This window comes from Homalodisca vitripennis, chromosome 1, assembly GCF_021130785.1.
Source record: "Homalodisca vitripennis isolate AUS2020 chromosome 1, UT_GWSS_2.1, whole genome shotgun sequence".
Classification (NCBI taxonomy): Eukaryota; Metazoa; Arthropoda; class Insecta; order Hemiptera; family Cicadellidae; genus Homalodisca; species Homalodisca vitripennis.
Genome location: NC_060207.1, coordinates 62463651 through 62481641, shown reverse-complemented (window position 1 = coordinate 62481641; position 17991 = coordinate 62463651). Strand labels below are relative to the sequence as shown.

Genomic DNA, 17991 nt, shown 5'->3' with positions numbered 1-17991 from the left:
TCTATTATTGTATGTTATTATTATAGAGCATTGTAAAACAGTCAGAATTCCCATGTATAACATACAGTATACCTGAAGTAAAACCCACTTGAAAAAATGAAAGAAATAATGACATATTGTTGGTCCTACCTCTGGTAGCAAAGCTCTAAGAAATATGTTTCACAAGGAAACCGCTACCAGAGACCCGTCACTTTTCTAAAGTATATAGGATTTCTCACTATGGGAGACCCTGGAACTATAATGGTTAATAAGCATATGATAATTTGAAACACAAGTATTATGAGTGTAAACATGTAAAAATCACAAACACTTTTTGGAAATAAATTCAATATCTTTAATTTGGATGTTTTCTTACTAGAATCAACAAATTTCCAAGTAGCCCGGAATCCTCTTCCACTTATGGAATGGTCAGAGCGGAATACAATGAAGGCGTGGTTGCCAGTAGTGGTGATTACAATTGGACTAGTCTGGCGATGACAGAACTTGGACAGTACTGGGTACGTCTCATCCCTCCCTCCATAGATCTGTACATGGAATATATTAAACAACAATCTTTTTCTACAATCTAAATTACATATTTTTGACAGATAGAAAACAGTAAAATATTCTGAATAGAGCAAGTTTTCATAAAAAAATAACTAAAAGAATAAACATAAGAATATCATAGAGAAGATTTTTGTCCACTAAATGTTCTGAAACAAATTAGAGAACAGCAGTTTGGAAGATAAACAGTTTTAGATAATTCAACAAGTTTGTTCACAATGATGTTTTGTAAAATTCTCTCAATTTAACATCCAAACAGAAATACATGAAATACAGATTTTAATATAAAATACAATTCAATCCCTGGAGATCCTGAATGGTAGAGATGGTGAATCATCCTGAATTGGTCAAAAACTCCACCTAATAAAGCATCCAGATAGTACGATTTTCCTTTAAAACATTTATTTCTCAATACAAAACTAAACTGACTTTAATAAACCAAAACATCAAACAAACAATCCTGTACATTAATAAATCATCAAACTTCAACACATTATTGAAGTCTAGTATCCTATCCCTCACTCCCTTCTTTAATAGTTAAATGATTTTCATCCTTCCATTTTCTTTTCTAATAATAACTATTTTACCAAACACTAATGTGCACATGCAACAGTAAAACATGGTATTTAGAGATAAATATAAAATTTGCATAGACGTAGGATTAGATCACACTCATGCCTGCAAACATTGGAAGCAAAAACATCAGGCATTTCTGAGTCTGAAGCCGTTATTGGTGCCAAATATCTTGAACTGTTTTACTTTAAGGATAATAGGAAGTCAAAGCTTTACAAAGTAATATATTTGCTAAAATAGGTGGCCAGTGAAAAATAAAAAAATGCATGTTGCACTGTACGGACATTGGAAGTGGATGCCATTTTTATGACGTCCGTGTTAAATAGCATCGGGGTGAAAAAGGTTAACTGTGTCTCATCTGTCCTCTTCTTATAATGTTTAATTTTTTATATTTTCATGTTACCCTCAAAGTATTTGTGGATCAAACCATTAACTACATAAAAATTCAATTTTAATATTCATTTCTTATTCCATTTCATACTTCTGACAACCCTTTTCTTAACCCTTCCTCTGGTCAATTTTACATAGTGGATAGAAAAACTCAGTCTATGCACAGATAGACTGTTTTCTATCTGCCATCTAGGCTTTTCTATGTTTTCTATGTACAACAAGAGTCAAAATTATAATACAATTACTTTAGTTTTATTTGATTTATATACTTGTTTATAGTGATGATTCCTAACCTATGGAATTAGGAACATATCAATTTAATTGCGATTATGCACTACAATGTGCATAAAACCATCTTAAGTTAGCGCAGTGCTATTGATACATTAGTTTCACAGTAAGAATGGTTGAACACATTACACAAATGTTAAATTTGTACATGCAATCTAAAAAAGGATGAATAAAAAACATTGTACAGCTTACAATAAGATAGTCAAAATCACAGGTTCCGTAATCCTCCAGGTGAATTTCTTCGATTGTGATCTCTACACTTTTGTCAAAGGGGGCAATAATATCCCATTCACATTCCATCTCTGTAGGGTAGCCATTGGGGTAGTTGGGGCTGGAAAAGGTGCCTTTTGGTCTGTCCCTGTATATCTCCCCACAACCTGGAAAGTAGTACAAATTATTAAGTATTTTTATTTTTTATTGTTAAATGAAATAATGAAATGAAATGAAATGAAATGAAATATGCCTTTATTCAAGAGGCGGAGTTAGGGCTATTTAGCCCTCTCTACCACTCAACCTCACATAATATACAGATATATATATATATATATATATATATATATATATATATATATATATATACATATTTACATTTAATGACCTTAAAACTATAACAAATTCCATTTTAAATTTAAATTTAACTAAAAATATATACTACTATGTAATAATTAAAAATCAAATTTATCAGCTGAATATGTAGAAAATTTTCAAACAAAGATAAATTAAAACTTAAATTAACAATTTACTTTTTAAATAGTTTCTTGCTATTGCTACATTCATTCTCTCAAACACACAGCCTGACCACAAGCACGCCACGAGCACCGCCATCCGCCACCCCTACAGACCGCCCAGCAACAAGTCCCTGACCCCCGCCCCAAAACGAGCCCGACCTTCTATAACACGAATATCATCAGGAAGAGAGTTCCAGAGGCGACATGCCTGAACAGTGAACGACCTACTGAAGAAGTTCGATCGATGAACAGGAATTGAGAGTAACGTGGATCCCCTTCTCGTAGGTCGCTCACTTATATCGGAAATAAATTTGAAATTTTCGGACAGGTAAACAGGTGACTTGTTTCTGATAACTGAATGTAGAGTTGAAAGAATGTGAAGTTGGCGAAGTTGTTGAAGTTTTCAGAAGTGATAGCTGTTTGAAAAATGGAGTCACATGCTCATAACGTCTGAGATTGAAAATAAATCTGATACAATAGTTTTGAGCACGTTGAAGCCTGTCCGAAAGCTCAACAGTCATGTCACTGATCACAGCGTCACAGTAGTTGAAGTGTGGCAGTATGAGAGTTTTAACCAGCATAACCTTGACACTGAATGGTAGATATAAAGCAAAACGCTTTAAACTGTGAATGCCAGCAAATACTCTATTACACGTTATCGTAACCTGGTCATTCCACTTAAGACTTGAGCTCATAGTAAGACCAAGATTTTTTAATTTGTTTTGAAAATTTAGTACGTGGTTATTGAGTTCAAGTTTTGGTGCAACGTTGAAGTCCAAACGGTCGATCAATCTTGGGTTTCCCAATACCATTGCCTGCGTTTTGTCTTCATTTAATTTCAGCCCATGTTTATTTGCCCAACAAGCAATTGATTCAATGTCTTGATTGAGTAGAACCATAAATGTGCTCAATTCATCAGGCGAACAGTGTACGTAAATCTGTAAATCATCGGCATAAAGATGAAACTTAGAGTGCCTTATAATAGATGTGACGTCATTAATATAAATTGAGAACAATAGGGGTCCAAGAACAGAGCCCTGTGGAACACCCCCGTGTTACGGCTTTCCATTCAGATATTTTTTCCCTTTCTTTGACACATTGTTGTCGCCCAGTAAGATACGATTTGACCCAGTTAACACACTCATCGGAGAAAACCATACTTCTTCAATTTGATGAGGAGAAGGGGGTAATAAACACACAGTCGAAGGCTTTGGAAAAGTCAAAAAGCAGTAAAATGGTGATTAGTCCTCTTGTCCATTGCCAATCTGATATCATCGGTGATTTTAATTAGGGTTGTGGTGGTGCTGTGATTAGGCCTGAATCCAGACTGGTATTTAGATAAGATGTTATAGGTATTCAGATAAGATGAAATTTGTTGATGTACCACTCTTTCAAGGCATTTGGAGAGACAAGGGAGAATACTGATTGGACGTAGGTCAGAAAGGGGATTGCGGATTAGACACTTTTCTCAAACGGACGAACTAGAGCATGCTTCCAGGTTAAAGGGAAATACAGAGGAATTTAAAGAATAATTGAAAATGACTACTAAACAACAGGAAGGGTGATTGGCAATGTATCTTTCAGAAAGCGCAAAGGTATGTTGTCAGCCCCAACTGCGTTGCTGGTCATCCTCGCGAAAGCAGCAAGCACATCAGCCTCACTCACAGGTGTGAAAAGAAAACTGGCGGCCAGCAGCCTCCCGAGGAGCAGCCCTCCAGCTCAGCAATATAATCGCTAGCTGCAGATATATTAACAGGGATATTAATAAAGTAATCATTTATAATATTGAGGTCAAACGGAACAGGTGGACTGATATTGGATTTACCCACACCAAGGTCTTTGATTTTTACTCCACAGTGATTTAGTGGACTGAGGCTCTGAAAGTGTTGTGTGGTAAAATCTAACTTTGGCGTTACGTATTTGCTGCTGCGTGTGATTCCTAAGACGTTTATATGCCTCCCAATCTTGAGTGGATTTAGAACGTTTAGCTTTTCTGAAGGCGGAAATCCCTTTGCTTTTGCAAATTTTCTTATGAAATCATTCAGCCCATGGAGAGGGGGTCTTTGGTTTACTCTTTTAGTTATGATTGGGGCATGTTTATCAAATAAATTAGTAAGTAAAGCATTAAATTTGATAACCCATTTTGTCTACATTATTGGCAGTGGTTACTTCATGCCAGGGTAAAGCAGCAGCATCTGTGAGAAGTGAAGCATGATCTATGTCCCTGTATCTGCGATATTTGATAATATTGGGCTTATTTTTGGGGGTATGGAGTTTATAGGCACAAAAAATGAGATCATGCTTTGAAAGTCCAGGGGCAGGAAATTGTCCGTGGTGTGCAACGTGGGTCGGGTCAGAAACAGCCATGATGTCAAGCCACGTGTCGGTTGTAGCAGTGTGATGAGTGGCCTGAAGTGGTAGCAGAGACATGTTACATGACTGAAACATTGTGGTCCAAAAAGGGTTTTCTCATATGTGGTAGGCCCTAAACAAATCGGAGTTAAGATCGCCCATGACAATGACATGACTGTAACGAGCCATAAGATCGATGAGTGTGTGTTAAAATTCGGCAAGATGGCCGGTATTGGGGGCCCTATAACATGCACCGACTAAAACATGGTCCCGTTGACACTGACATCCAAAAACATAAATTCAGGCCGTCCCTCTCTAGATGTATCAGATGAGAATAAGATGGAAGTAGGAAACTGAGACTTGACATAAACTGCGACTCCACCACCACGTTTGTGTAGACGGTCGTTCCTGAAAATATTGTAGCCAGCTAAATTAATGCTCTTGTCGCTTGTGGTTGGTTTTAACCAAGTCTCAGAGACCAAGATAATGTCGGTATGTAATGGCTCAAAAATGGAACGAAATTCGTCAATATGACTATACAGTGATTGTGCGTTAACGTGTGCTGCCTTGAGGAAATTGTTGTAGGGAGCGAGAGAACGGCAGAGAAGCGCGGGCAGGGACGGCGGAGAGGCGCGCCCGCTCGGGCGGGGCTGTCAGAGCCGTGCACGGCGGCGAGCAGGGGCGCGACGACACTGCAGGCGGCGAGCGGCCGGCGGTACACGCGACAGTGACATTGCGGTCAGGACATTTACACACTCACGCATACCATAACAAAGAAAAAATAATACTTTATCATTTAATATAAACTTAAAATTAATTGAAAGTTTATTACTAATTTAATATTATTCATAATAAATTTAAACATGCATGCAAGCTTGCAGGCTCTTATTGTAACAATAATAATCAGTATTAAAAATGTAAGTGGAGAGAAAAATAAATAAAATGGTAGTGAATTCAAATTTTTTTTTAGTGCTACAATAATTCTAATAATAATTTTAAAAAGAATAAATTAACAGTAAAGTTATAATTATATAGCCAATTAAAATTCTTAAAACAAAATAATAATAATTTCGTAGAAATTCATTAGAAAATAAATATTGATGTACAGTGTAAAAGAAAATAAATAAAAGCTTAATTAGGTAGGAAGTAGAATTTCAGAACTGGAAATTGTTAAAGGCTTCTAGAAACATTTAATTTAACATTTTTCCTAACAAAATCTAATATCAACATTGGATAACACAGACTGTCAGACCAACTATTGCTTATGAGCAATTCAAATATAGTGTGGTACAAATGTGTGACTTATATTTTTTTAAAGTAGGATCGATATGGAACTACTATATACTACAATAGTAGTATTAAATAAAACTATTCATATATTGAAATGCTATTCATATGCAAATTTATAAGCTAATCTTCACAAAGAGGCAAACTCTGTTTGAAATAACAATTCAACACAAAACAACTGTAATGCAGGGACTGATTTTCTATTGTCTAAGTAACATAGCAGATAAGTGGTTCCATTCCTATACATGCAGCAGAGGTCATTGTGTTCAGGTTTAAAATATGGTTTTGCATACCACTGTAGTATATCAAGGATCTCTAGATCCCACCCTTATTAAGGACCAGACAGAGCCTTCTTAAAATTGTGTTATTATCCGTCCGCCTGTGCAATAACTCTTGGTTGTAGAGATGTGAAACTTAGTACCTAGGTTTCTCTTGGTCTAAGGAAGAGCTGTATTGTTTTTAGGGTTAAAAGGTCGAAGAGCTGTCCATCTGCCTGTGTGGTAAATCCTGTTATATTCTGTCAGATCTTATGATACTCCATTGTATCGGTTTATTTGATTTACCTCAGCACTCATAACTCTCAAATGGAAACATCGTTCATATCAACACAGATGGCATGCTCTTTGTTGTAAGGAGACCAATTTTTCTAAATTCCTGAAGTTTCAGTACAAGTGTATGTGCAAAATGAAATTTGAAATTTATCTTAATATTAATTATTGCACTTTTAATTTTCGAATTGTGAATTTATATTCCCATACCTATACCTGCCCTCCTGAATTACTCCAAGGAATGTTTGGTAATATGAAAAATGCATTTAGACTAAAAAAAAAACTATTAATTATTACAGTACTGAGCTTTTTTCTTGAGTATTAGCGTGCTTGCTTGTTAATGTTGTACATTGATGTATAGCTTACTAACTACAATAACAATAACACAATTAAACATCACAGGACACAGGACAGTGATCTGTACAGATAGTATATGTGCACCTTGTATTACTGAAAGGTAAGAACCTCTTACAAGTCCAGCAGCACAGAACACCTGTGTTTAACATCATCCTACTCAGGCTGAAATAAAACTGGAGTCTCTTTAAAACACTAAAAATAAAAATCTATTGTAAAAGATTCAAACAGCCACCAAAATACTACCTGATGTCCATTACTTTTTAGTCATTCTGGGAGTTATGTAACACAAATTAAGGTAACACAAGTTATGTAACCTGAAACTATCAGAGCAGTGTTGTATTTATGGGGGTTGATCTCACATAATATTTGAGTGTATAATTAGGTTATTATCAAATTTAAATTCCAAATAAAACTCTGGAAGCAACTGGAGAAGTAGGTGTATTAATACAATACTATTCGTAAATATAAACCTACAAAATCAACAAAAACCATCCATGAAAAGGAAACTCACCTGAGATTGCCCACTCGAGATGGAAACCTGATCCCTCTATCATGTGATCTGTGACAAAATGGATGTAAACCTGATCCAGCTGAGAGTGTAAGGTCGGAGGCAGCTCATCACCACAGAAGCGTCCCAAAATATTGCTTGGTGTTTGATTCTTAGTACCTTCTGATATCTGTCAAGAGAAGAAGCATTTATTGTTCAAATTCACAAACAAAAAAGTAAATTTTACTACAATCTTATATTTTAAATTAGTATTACAAACAGTCACCTGCTTCCCACACATAAGAAATGCTATTAACACTCTACCGAAACGTCACTGTTACAAACATCAACAGAAAGCTCTGGTCTCACAGACTGAGTAATACGGTTTTCTTTTATCAACTACATTTTTAACCCAAAATTATCAATGAATAGGATGGTCTCAGAGCTGCTCAAAATTACCTTGATTCAAGCCCAAATGATACCAAACCTAGTACTAATTTCATTCTTAAACTTTTTACCATGATTTTAACCCTAAATAATTTTTAATTTCAAGACCAAAATTACCTTCAAACTAAAGGAACTGCTATGGGCTCAAGGATGGCTCCTTCTTATGACCATAATTTTATGGGACTATTCTAAAATAATTTTTAACTAGTCAACATTATAGACCTCTAATTTGGTTCAGGTTCATAGATATTTTTATAATACGGCAGCATGGTATCAAAAACCTTAATGACTTAAATCTTAATAAATTTATTATTTTAAAATTAACATAGTCAATCTCACCAGATTTAATAACATTCTTAGATACTGATGTATTTATTACAAATCATAATTTGAAAACAACAATTAATATCAAAGACAGGAACAAAATGCAATATTTGAATTTCACCACCTGCCGTCCAATTCACATTAAACAATTAATGTGTGTTCCTCATGCATTGCTTATAGTTTTTATATTCTGAGTTACTCTAATATAAACAAATCAACAATCAAATCAATCATAAAAGTCTATTAATAGGGACAGAAAATATTTATAGCTAACTGTCTGATTTTTATAACTACATAAATAGACTGTCTAATATACTTTTTGAAATGGGGTATCCAAAACATCTTTTTGTAAACAAATCAGAGCATCTAAGAACAATTCCAGTGCTATTAATTGTAATGACCCTAAATTTAATACTCAATATTTTCCTGGCCTTCTTAAAATCAACAAAGTTCTGAAGGTTTCTTTTCCCATTTTGTAGTCTTTACCTGAAACTATAAATTTATTCTATAAGTCCCCTAAATTAATTTCTAAAAAAACCTGAAATTTACGAAACATTCTGTTTAGACCGAAATTAAACTATCAATGCAATCCAAAAAAGTAATAACATGAAATGTTCAATCCTTGTGACGATTGAAATGTTCAGCCAGGATGCAGCATTTGTAAGATGTTAATAAAATTCTAAATCTTTTAAAAGTAGTACAACTGAAAAAGAATATCCCATTAAAGGCAATATTGATTGCACCACGAAAAACATAATTTACCAACTAACCTGTAAATTCTGTCCCAAATATTATATTGGAAGAACCATCAATCTATTAAAGGTGAGAATGACCAATCATCGATTTGATCATCTTTGTTATGAGAGATCATTGTGATGCACTTGCGATTCAACACAATCAAAATAAATTAGAAAATGCTTCGACTTAAAAGAAATTTAACTTTTAGAGCCAAACCCCAACCAAAGTATTAATCTGATCAATCTAAGAAATGTTGAAATCGCACATCAATTAATTTAAAAATAAGGCAACCAGATGGGTTGAACATAAGGTAATTCTATTTTCCTTCTTTTATATAAAGTATTATTTCTATGTAAACGTTTACAAATATTCTACATACAGCTGATTGGATTCTTGTTGCTTATGGCTTTTATTTATTTATTTATTTCTTAAAATTCTTTCTGGTTATGTTTGTAATTCTTGGCTTGGGATCTGTTTGTTTGTTTCATTAGTCAGTGTGTTTTTGATGAAGGGTTCTGGAAACCCGAAAATGAACCCTTTTAGTGCCAAACAAAATTTTCAAAATTTGTACCAGGAATGCCAGGCGTACACATGCATGTTTGTACCAGATTGCCAGCCACGTTTAGCCAAAATGTACCGTAATTCTTTAAACAGTTGTAAATACACTATTTTTTAAGATAAATTCATGGTTTTTTTGTTTGTTTTAAACTTAAATAGTTATATTTGTATCCTGCACTTTATTTGACAAAAAATTGTGTTTATTACTAAAAATTAAATTATTAGTATTTAAAATTTTTTATTTTTTACTTTTTTGAGTTTAACTTGTGATACACAACAATAAAAAGAACATTGGAAAAACATTGATTACATCACTGATTCCTATTTTTTTCTATTGAAATTTACAAACTTTCAAAATGATAAATTAAAAATTATGAAATTACAAAAAGAATATCCAAAAGTGTACTAACCTGGAAAAACACTCTGTTTTGCCTAATCTGTAAAATGTCTTCTTGTTTTCTTGAAGGTCTTAACACAAGAGTCAAAATATTTCACAGATCAATAGGCTAGTAACTCTCTTGAAATAAATAAAAATTGTTCTCTAGGGATCACTTAAAATAACAAGTAACTATTTACATAAAAATGTACAAAATAGAAAATTTTAAGAGAACGTTCAGCAGAAGTGTAGAGGGTAACACTTGGTGTGCACTCCTCTCTTACTATAGGATGATTTTTTTAGTTTTCCTCCTGATTTAGGAGGAAAACTGGGTAATGTAATTATAAACTGGGTAATGTAATTATCGGAAAGATCATTGAATTGCGATTCTAAAACATTACAAGTATATTTATTTTGACTAATTAAAGTAATTTTTATTTTTTTTTTACAAAACGTCCGAAAATACGGAAGCTGGCAAACTACGCACAATAATCCAACGTCCGAAAATTCAGACGTTGGCACTAAAAGGGTTAAAACATGAACACAAGTTTTTCTGTTTTTTTTTTATAAACTTTAACCTACTTGGAAGAGTACACATATAATTTAAAATTTATACACTATACAAATGGTTGGAAACCTTGGCCCAAGATGGCTGCAGGGGAACCTTAATAAAAACTGAGAATCCTGATAATAGTATCACTATACATCAGAAAAGTGGTCCTATATGCTGAAAGTAAAGAATTGCCCCGCCACCATAATCTGCACGGTTATGACACCCAACATAGATAGTACACCCTTCCTGCACACCACCTATCACTATACAAAAAGAAGCCAGTCTACATCGGCTCAAAACTGTCAAACCATTTACCAGCTGAAATAAACACTTCACAGAGAAGGTGCTCTAGAGAGAGCTCGGCAACTGGCTATCACAAAGACCTTTCTACTCACTTATGACTTGTTAAGAAAAAAAGGGAAATCAGATATAGTAAACTAGATATAATGCATGTAAGAAATGTTTTTGTAAAAAAGTTGCTAAAGAAAAAGCTCAAAGTATAAAAAAAGTTTGAACCTTAGATGCATTTATAAACATGTTGGTCTTTTGTTAATAGCATTAGAATAAAGAAATTGGAAATACATAATATTACTTTGTAAGATAAAGGCAATGTGGTGGTTGATAATCCATAGTTAGTTACAGAAATATTTAATCAATACTATAATAATTACCCTACAGTTGTGAAAAATACTAAAATTTATAAAAATAATAACAACTTCTTGAACATACCTTTGTTAGATAAGTGATATACATTTAATGGATAGTGTAATTCTAAAACAAGGTCATTTTTAGATGACGTTAGATTAGAAAATATGATTGAATTATGTGAACCGCTGATACATTTGGTTAGTTGTTTATTATTAGATGGTGTGTTTTCTCAGTCCCCAAAATTGTCAATTATCAAACTGTTATAGAAAAAGGGTAATACGGATAAAGTAAATAGCTATGGGACTGTTTCTTAGACATCCACATTCAATAAGCTGACAGGAAAAGCTAATCTAACTTATTACTATGTATACAATCATGTATTTAACAATTTTTAGCATGGCTTTAGGAGAAGTAGGAGTACTATCTTTATGGTTGCTGATAATGTATTAACCAGAGTGGATGATATCTTTCAGGTTGTGGGAATTTATATGAACCTCTCTAGAGTTTTTTATAGGGTTTATTAAGGAATGCTACTAAAAAACTGGCAAGAAGATCATCTTTTTGATTTAATACATTCCTATACATCACAATATACATAAATTTTACATGATCATGGTGTATAACTCAAACACACTAGATCTTCAGTGTGAGGTGTTCATTGTGGAGTTCCTCAGTGCAAAAAAGGGTTATATAGATGATAAACTCAAATGGGTAAAACATATAGATTATGAGTGCTCTAAATTACCATCAGCATGATTTTATTAAGAAAGCTATCTTATTATTTAGATTCAAGTGCACTAAGAGGAGTCTATTTTGGTGTTTTTCTTCTTTTCTTTCCTTTGGTTTGATAATATAGAGCAACGCTTACAATAACCACTTACAAAAGTGTTTAAACTTTAAATGAGAGCACTTAGAATTACTGCTAAAGTACACAATAATACATCACATAAAAAATTGTTCTTGACACATAATATGCTGACAGTATTTGGCTTGTGTATATTTCAAGTTGTACATTTTTTTAAAGATAAGGAATTTATTTAAAAAATTACTGATGTTCATAATTGTGATACACAAAATAAAAATAATTTTATTAAGTGTTAGAAGAGGATTAGATTTGACTTCAAAAAGTCAGTTTTATAATGGGTAGACAATATTGTAATAGACTTCTAAAGAAATTAAAGATCTGAAAGGAAATTAATTAAAAAAATAAAATTTAAATGTGGTTGGTTCAGACATGTCTTTATAGTGACATGTCTAAATTAAAAAAATTTTTTAATTTAATTTTGCAGAATTTGTTTAAAGTATTTGTAGGATTAAGTCATTAGGACTGGTATGATGTACAATAATATTTTGATGTAAATAAGATATTTTGTTAATATATATATATATATATATATATATATATATATATATATATATATATATATATATATATATATATGTACACACAAACAATTTTTTTAGTATATATAAAATATGATCTTTTTTCTCTGTTAAATTGTTTAAATACTTTTCAGTACTAATGATGTCATGCATGTTAAGATGTAAATGATAATAAAAACTTTTATTTAATTAGAAACTTTTTTATTCTACCACATACAAGTATTTTAAGCAAGCCTCATTACCCATATCGAAACCTCAATTTCAGTCTTTAAACTTTACCTCAAGATAGTCGTAGTGACAATCCCTCTGATCCACTGAAGGTTCCTGCTGTAGGACTCCATACTCCAGGTCAAAGTGAGCGAAGGTGATGTTGTACTTGCTACCCTGTGGGGCCATTAGTACCCACATGCAGTTGAGCATGGCAGGGTATTCCTGGGGATAGTTGTGAGACTCCAACACCCCGTAACGATCTCTGGTTGTTATGTTGCACTCTGCAACAAACATATTAATTTTTAGGAGTTGTTTTCAGTTACCAATTCAGGGGGGGTTAAAAACCCTTTTAGACAACAATAAATCAGAACTTTAAATTTAGGAGAGGAATAAAAGAGAATCATTTGTTTAAATAGCTACATATGATATAGAAAATGTTCAAAGTTCTTCAAGAGACTTTGATTCTCTACTTTCATAGTACTAATTAAACTTCCCATGTTTAACTACAGTAAAAAACTCTTTTGCTATACACTACTATATTTTTAAACATTTATTGATAAGTTAAAAAAGAAACAATGCTGTCAAAATATAGAAAAGGATTCACACTGTTAGAAATTAGAGTTTCTTTACAAGTAATTTTGATTTATTTCTGTAAATGTAAAATCTGTCATGCACTGTTATTTTAACAACTGCTTATTATGGTTATGCAACTTTATGATTCTGAGAACATGTGATAGGAAGTAACAGAATACAAATTTTATTGTCTCATAAAGTAACATATTTACTAAATTGTTGATTATAATCAGTAATTCAATAACATACTGCTAAAAATACAGGCACCACTCCAAAACATTATCAATATTAGGGTGTTACTAAGTAATTATGGACAAAAGAAATGTTTTATCCGACTTATAACAACACATGCCATAAGTTTATGCTATAAGTGAAGATGCTATTGTCTGTATGAATCTGATTATTTACATCTTCTAAATTTCCTAATAAACCTCACGTAGGCCGACTACAACATTGTTAATAGCATATAAATGCTATTGTTTAGTTATATAAAGCAGCTTGAACCAGCGGAGTTAAGACCATTGTAAGACAGCTAGGTTACAGTTTCACCCTACTGATGATGAGATCTTGTAATCTTGTTTTGTATGAGAGAGGAACTGCATATTCGGATATTTGGTTCATGCACTTACTAGAAGGTGGTGTAAAGCTACTTACTATCCATATAATTATGCCTGAATATCTCTAAGGTCAAATCTCGCCTACTGGGTACTGACATCTTCTTAAAGTCCTATGAGCAAAGGCTGAAAATAGTGTGATTTTACTAGGATGTGCCGTCCCCCATGGTAACGCTTTGAACGAGTCAGTGGTGCATACTATAAGAGGATGGCTTGGTTAATTATGATTGTGTCCATAATTAACCTATTACATATTATAATTAACTAATACATGGCTTAAGTCAGGTAGACCCTTCCAGGCTTCAATATTCCGGCTGCGTGTTGTCACACATTATTCTGAATGCGAATATATGTTAAGAGAAAAACAAATTATGCTGGCAACTTTACAAAAATTGTTTATTCTTTAAAAGATTTGAATACTTCCACTATGTAAATAGGCCAGTCGCTATAGACAGTTATATTTTGGCTAGAATATTGGCTGCAATATTTATTCCATGGGGAAAATCATATAAGAGAAAGGTTATAAAGCAGTTAATTAGCTTTAATCCACAGAATAAAGTCCATACGTCCAATAGGTCTCTAGTTACATGTAAAAACGAAAAATCTGATTGTTCAATAAATTCACCCAGACGAATTGTAGTCCTGTTGTCATTAACGATAATATTATTAACATATTGTATATAAATAGGTCTAATTTAAGTGTTAGTGTATACAAATTTATCTGCTCAACCATCGTCTTCACACGGAGTAAGGGTGAGAAATGGTTTGGGATCAAGATGTCACATCATTGGCGATAGTTGTTTCCTTTGTGGTGAAAAATTCTCCAAGGAATATTTCAAGAAGCAGATAAACTTGCCCAAACGGAGATGAACTCCATTAAGTGCTAACACTGGAAGTGAAAGAATCAACTGTGGAAAAACCTAGACAAGCTGGTGAATGGGGACAACAGTTACATCAGCGTCTTTCATGTATAAATGAACTTGTTGCTGCTGAGGGTAAGTACCACAAACAGTGCTCCCTGAAATTGCTCTCATTGTCACAATCTACTGGTGCATGAGGTAAATGAGGGTGTCTTGAACAACTCTTCCTTATCAAAGGTATGGAGTGTTTATTAAACTCTCTGCTACAAACGTTTCATCAGGTCTGCTGCGAGTGCAAAATTCCTGCTTGGTAGTCTACCTCCAATCCAAGATGTAGTGGCCCAGCACTCCTATAAAACATACCACAGGTTAAGAAGTGCTTAGGGGTCAAGAAGGATCCCTCCGGCTGGGGTTGAACAAGGAGTCAGCAAGGGCCAACTCCTATCACCACAATCCAAGATCCAGCACCCTCAGCACTACTGAACATGACTTCATGCAAGTGTAGGAAAGGGTGGGATGGTTGGGACCTGCTCGTGCCAAAGAGCTCAAGTGCATCTGCCAAGGCAAGACGTGCTACAACACCCCCCACATCTTGGCAGATTCAGAAAAGAAACACGAAGATATGAATGAATCTACTTCAGTAGTAGAGCTTCAACAGACAGAAGAAACATCGAAGCCCGAGCTAGGAAGGAAGAAATCCCGACATTCTCATTAAAACAAATGGTAAGAGACATTTTGAATGGATATTTAAAGCATTACATTTTAGTTTGTTGCAGCTTCAAAATTGATAAGTAGGGCATTACATTACTCTAATTTATATTGTGGTGTAAATCTGTTGCAGGAGTCATCAGGCGTTCCACCATCCCTCACCTCCACAGGTGCCTCAATTCTCATCTCAACATACCACTTAAGTTTTTACATGTTCATTTTTTAATAAGTAACACTATCTATAAATAAAAAATTTCATTTCTTAAAAATTAATCATCTGGTTCAATTTATTTCAACTTTCCCACCATTTAGTATTTTATGGGTAACTAGAGACCTATTAGACATACAAACTTAATTCTGTACTTAAAATAAAGCTAAATAACTGCTTTGTAACTTTTTCCATATGAATTACTCCATGCGATGGACATTAAAGACATTATTCTAGCCAAATCATGACCAAAATAGAAATGTTAAACTTTATATTAAATAAAGGCTGGTGTTTTAAGTCTTGTTTCTCGGAAACTATTTGGCCTACAGAGCAGTGGTTGGGCTTAAATTTTTGCATATAGTATCTACTTTAAAAGAGGCATGAGTAATTCATAATAAAATTCAACCTTCATGACAGAAAATAAGTCAGAGAATTTCAAGGTTTTTTTGGATTTTAAAAGTTAAGCTAAATGATTGTGAGGCCGCAAACTCGGTTTAATACTATTCTACAATGTACTAAAAATTCAGGACCTTGATATACCTAATGACTGGCCTAAAAACCGATCTGAATTAGTAGTCTTTATAAACAATGTTTACTGTGTAGTGAATAGATATAAGAAATCAAAGATATTTACTCATTTATATCACTGTATTTGGGTAACAAACAATGATAGTAGCCAGATGGCTTGTGAAGTGGGCATATTTTTATATATTTATCCTTTTTCATATTTTTATCCTTTTAGCAAATATACCTAATTGTAAATATCATATATAACGTAATGGTTTGGATGTTTGTGCTTGTGTCACAAAAGCTACTATGTATGATTGCGCTAAAATTTTGTATAAACACTGAAATGATACGTACTTCAAATAACAATGCCTATCTTCGTTTAATTTATAGTTGAGATCATACACATTGGTTAAAACTAGAAGGTCCCATGAAGAAATTCATTGAGTGTGTAGAAGGGCTGATCTCAGTAGCCAAAAATACACAATAACACCTAAGAAATATGTCCTACCTTAAACTCAAATATTATAAACAACATAAGGAATAACCCGTCAAGGCCACCACTGAAAGCAGGCTGGAAACAAACTATGCCAAAACATTGTCATTGTGCATAGGGAATAACTGTTTCAGTTTATCAGAAATACAAACAGTTTTCATGCATTTCATGCTTGTTGAGAGAACGATCGCTTTTATTTCGAGTGTATCAAGAGTCTCTATTTAGAAAGTGGTATTTATTTGCTCGATCCTCTATGACCTATTACATTATAAAAACTTAGTTATAAAATATACAACTACAAAAACAAAATGTTTGGATTGAACAAATCTTTTGTTGCGTAGATTATAGTAAGACTAACCTGTATAGTACTTAAGATAGAATCCTCGGCCACTGAGGCTGATATCTGAGACAAACTTGACAAACACGTAATTGGTGGATGAGGTCAGATGGCTGAGACTAGATGTGCAGTAACGGCCTAGACTCTTGCTGTGGTCATCTACTCCATCAAACACCTGCAGTACATTACAATGCAGTCTGAAGGATATGATACACATGTCATACTATAACCCTTTCATTGTTGATATCCAGTCCTATCATTGGCCAACGATCATTATCCATAAGGTAGTTGTTATTCAAGCTTTTGCAAGCCTGGTGGCAGTAATTAATTTTGGTGTACATATAAGAGTTCGGTTATATCATAATAATTTTTTTGTTTATGGTAGAGCAGAATAATTTGAATTGCTATATCGTTATAAATTATAACATTTAGATGAACTAAATATTTTATGTATGTAAAAAATGTTTAAAAACTCAAATTAATATAAAAACAAGACACTTTTTAAGTGAACAATTTTTATGTATAAATTTAGTATTTTTTACATAGGGAAAAATTAACTATATGTTTAAAAATGTTATCTTAGAACAAATAACTCTTAATACATACCATTTGGGTTATTTTAATTATTCCACACAAAAGTCAGTCTTTTGGCAATATGTATAATTCAAAATACTCAATTAAAAAGATTTATTATTTTCATACATAATAGTACTTACATGATTAACTGTTATCTCTTTAGTAATTTATTAAATTACAAAAAAGACGAACAATTTTTGTAATTCCACTAAATTTAAAATGTTTGGTTTTAAAATAAAAAAAGAAATTGCTAGGACCTATCAAGGATATTAATAACCTGCAATGAGTAAGTTGACACATTTTATTTCTTTTATAGTGTTGA

The 17991-nt window shown here is 33.1% G+C and overlaps 1 protein-coding gene across 2 annotated transcripts in view; it reads right to left on the bottom strand.

The window, feature by feature from the left end:
- The window catches only part of LOC124362905 (cubilin-like), a 277291-nt gene that overhangs the window by 149267 nt on the left and 110033 nt on the right, over positions 1-17991 (bottom strand). For both annotated transcript variants that reach the window (XM_046817792.1, XM_046817800.1), the window contains exons 26-30: positions 17115-17268; positions 12860-13071; positions 7578-7743; positions 1987-2171; positions 356-524 (exon numbers count right to left, since the gene is read on the bottom strand). In XM_046817792.1, coding sequence (XP_046673748.1) covers positions 356-524; positions 1987-2171; positions 7578-7743; positions 12860-13071; positions 17115-17268 — 886 coding nt within the window. The remainder of the gene's footprint in view (positions 1-355; positions 525-1986; positions 2172-7577; positions 7744-12859; positions 13072-17114; positions 17269-17991) is intronic.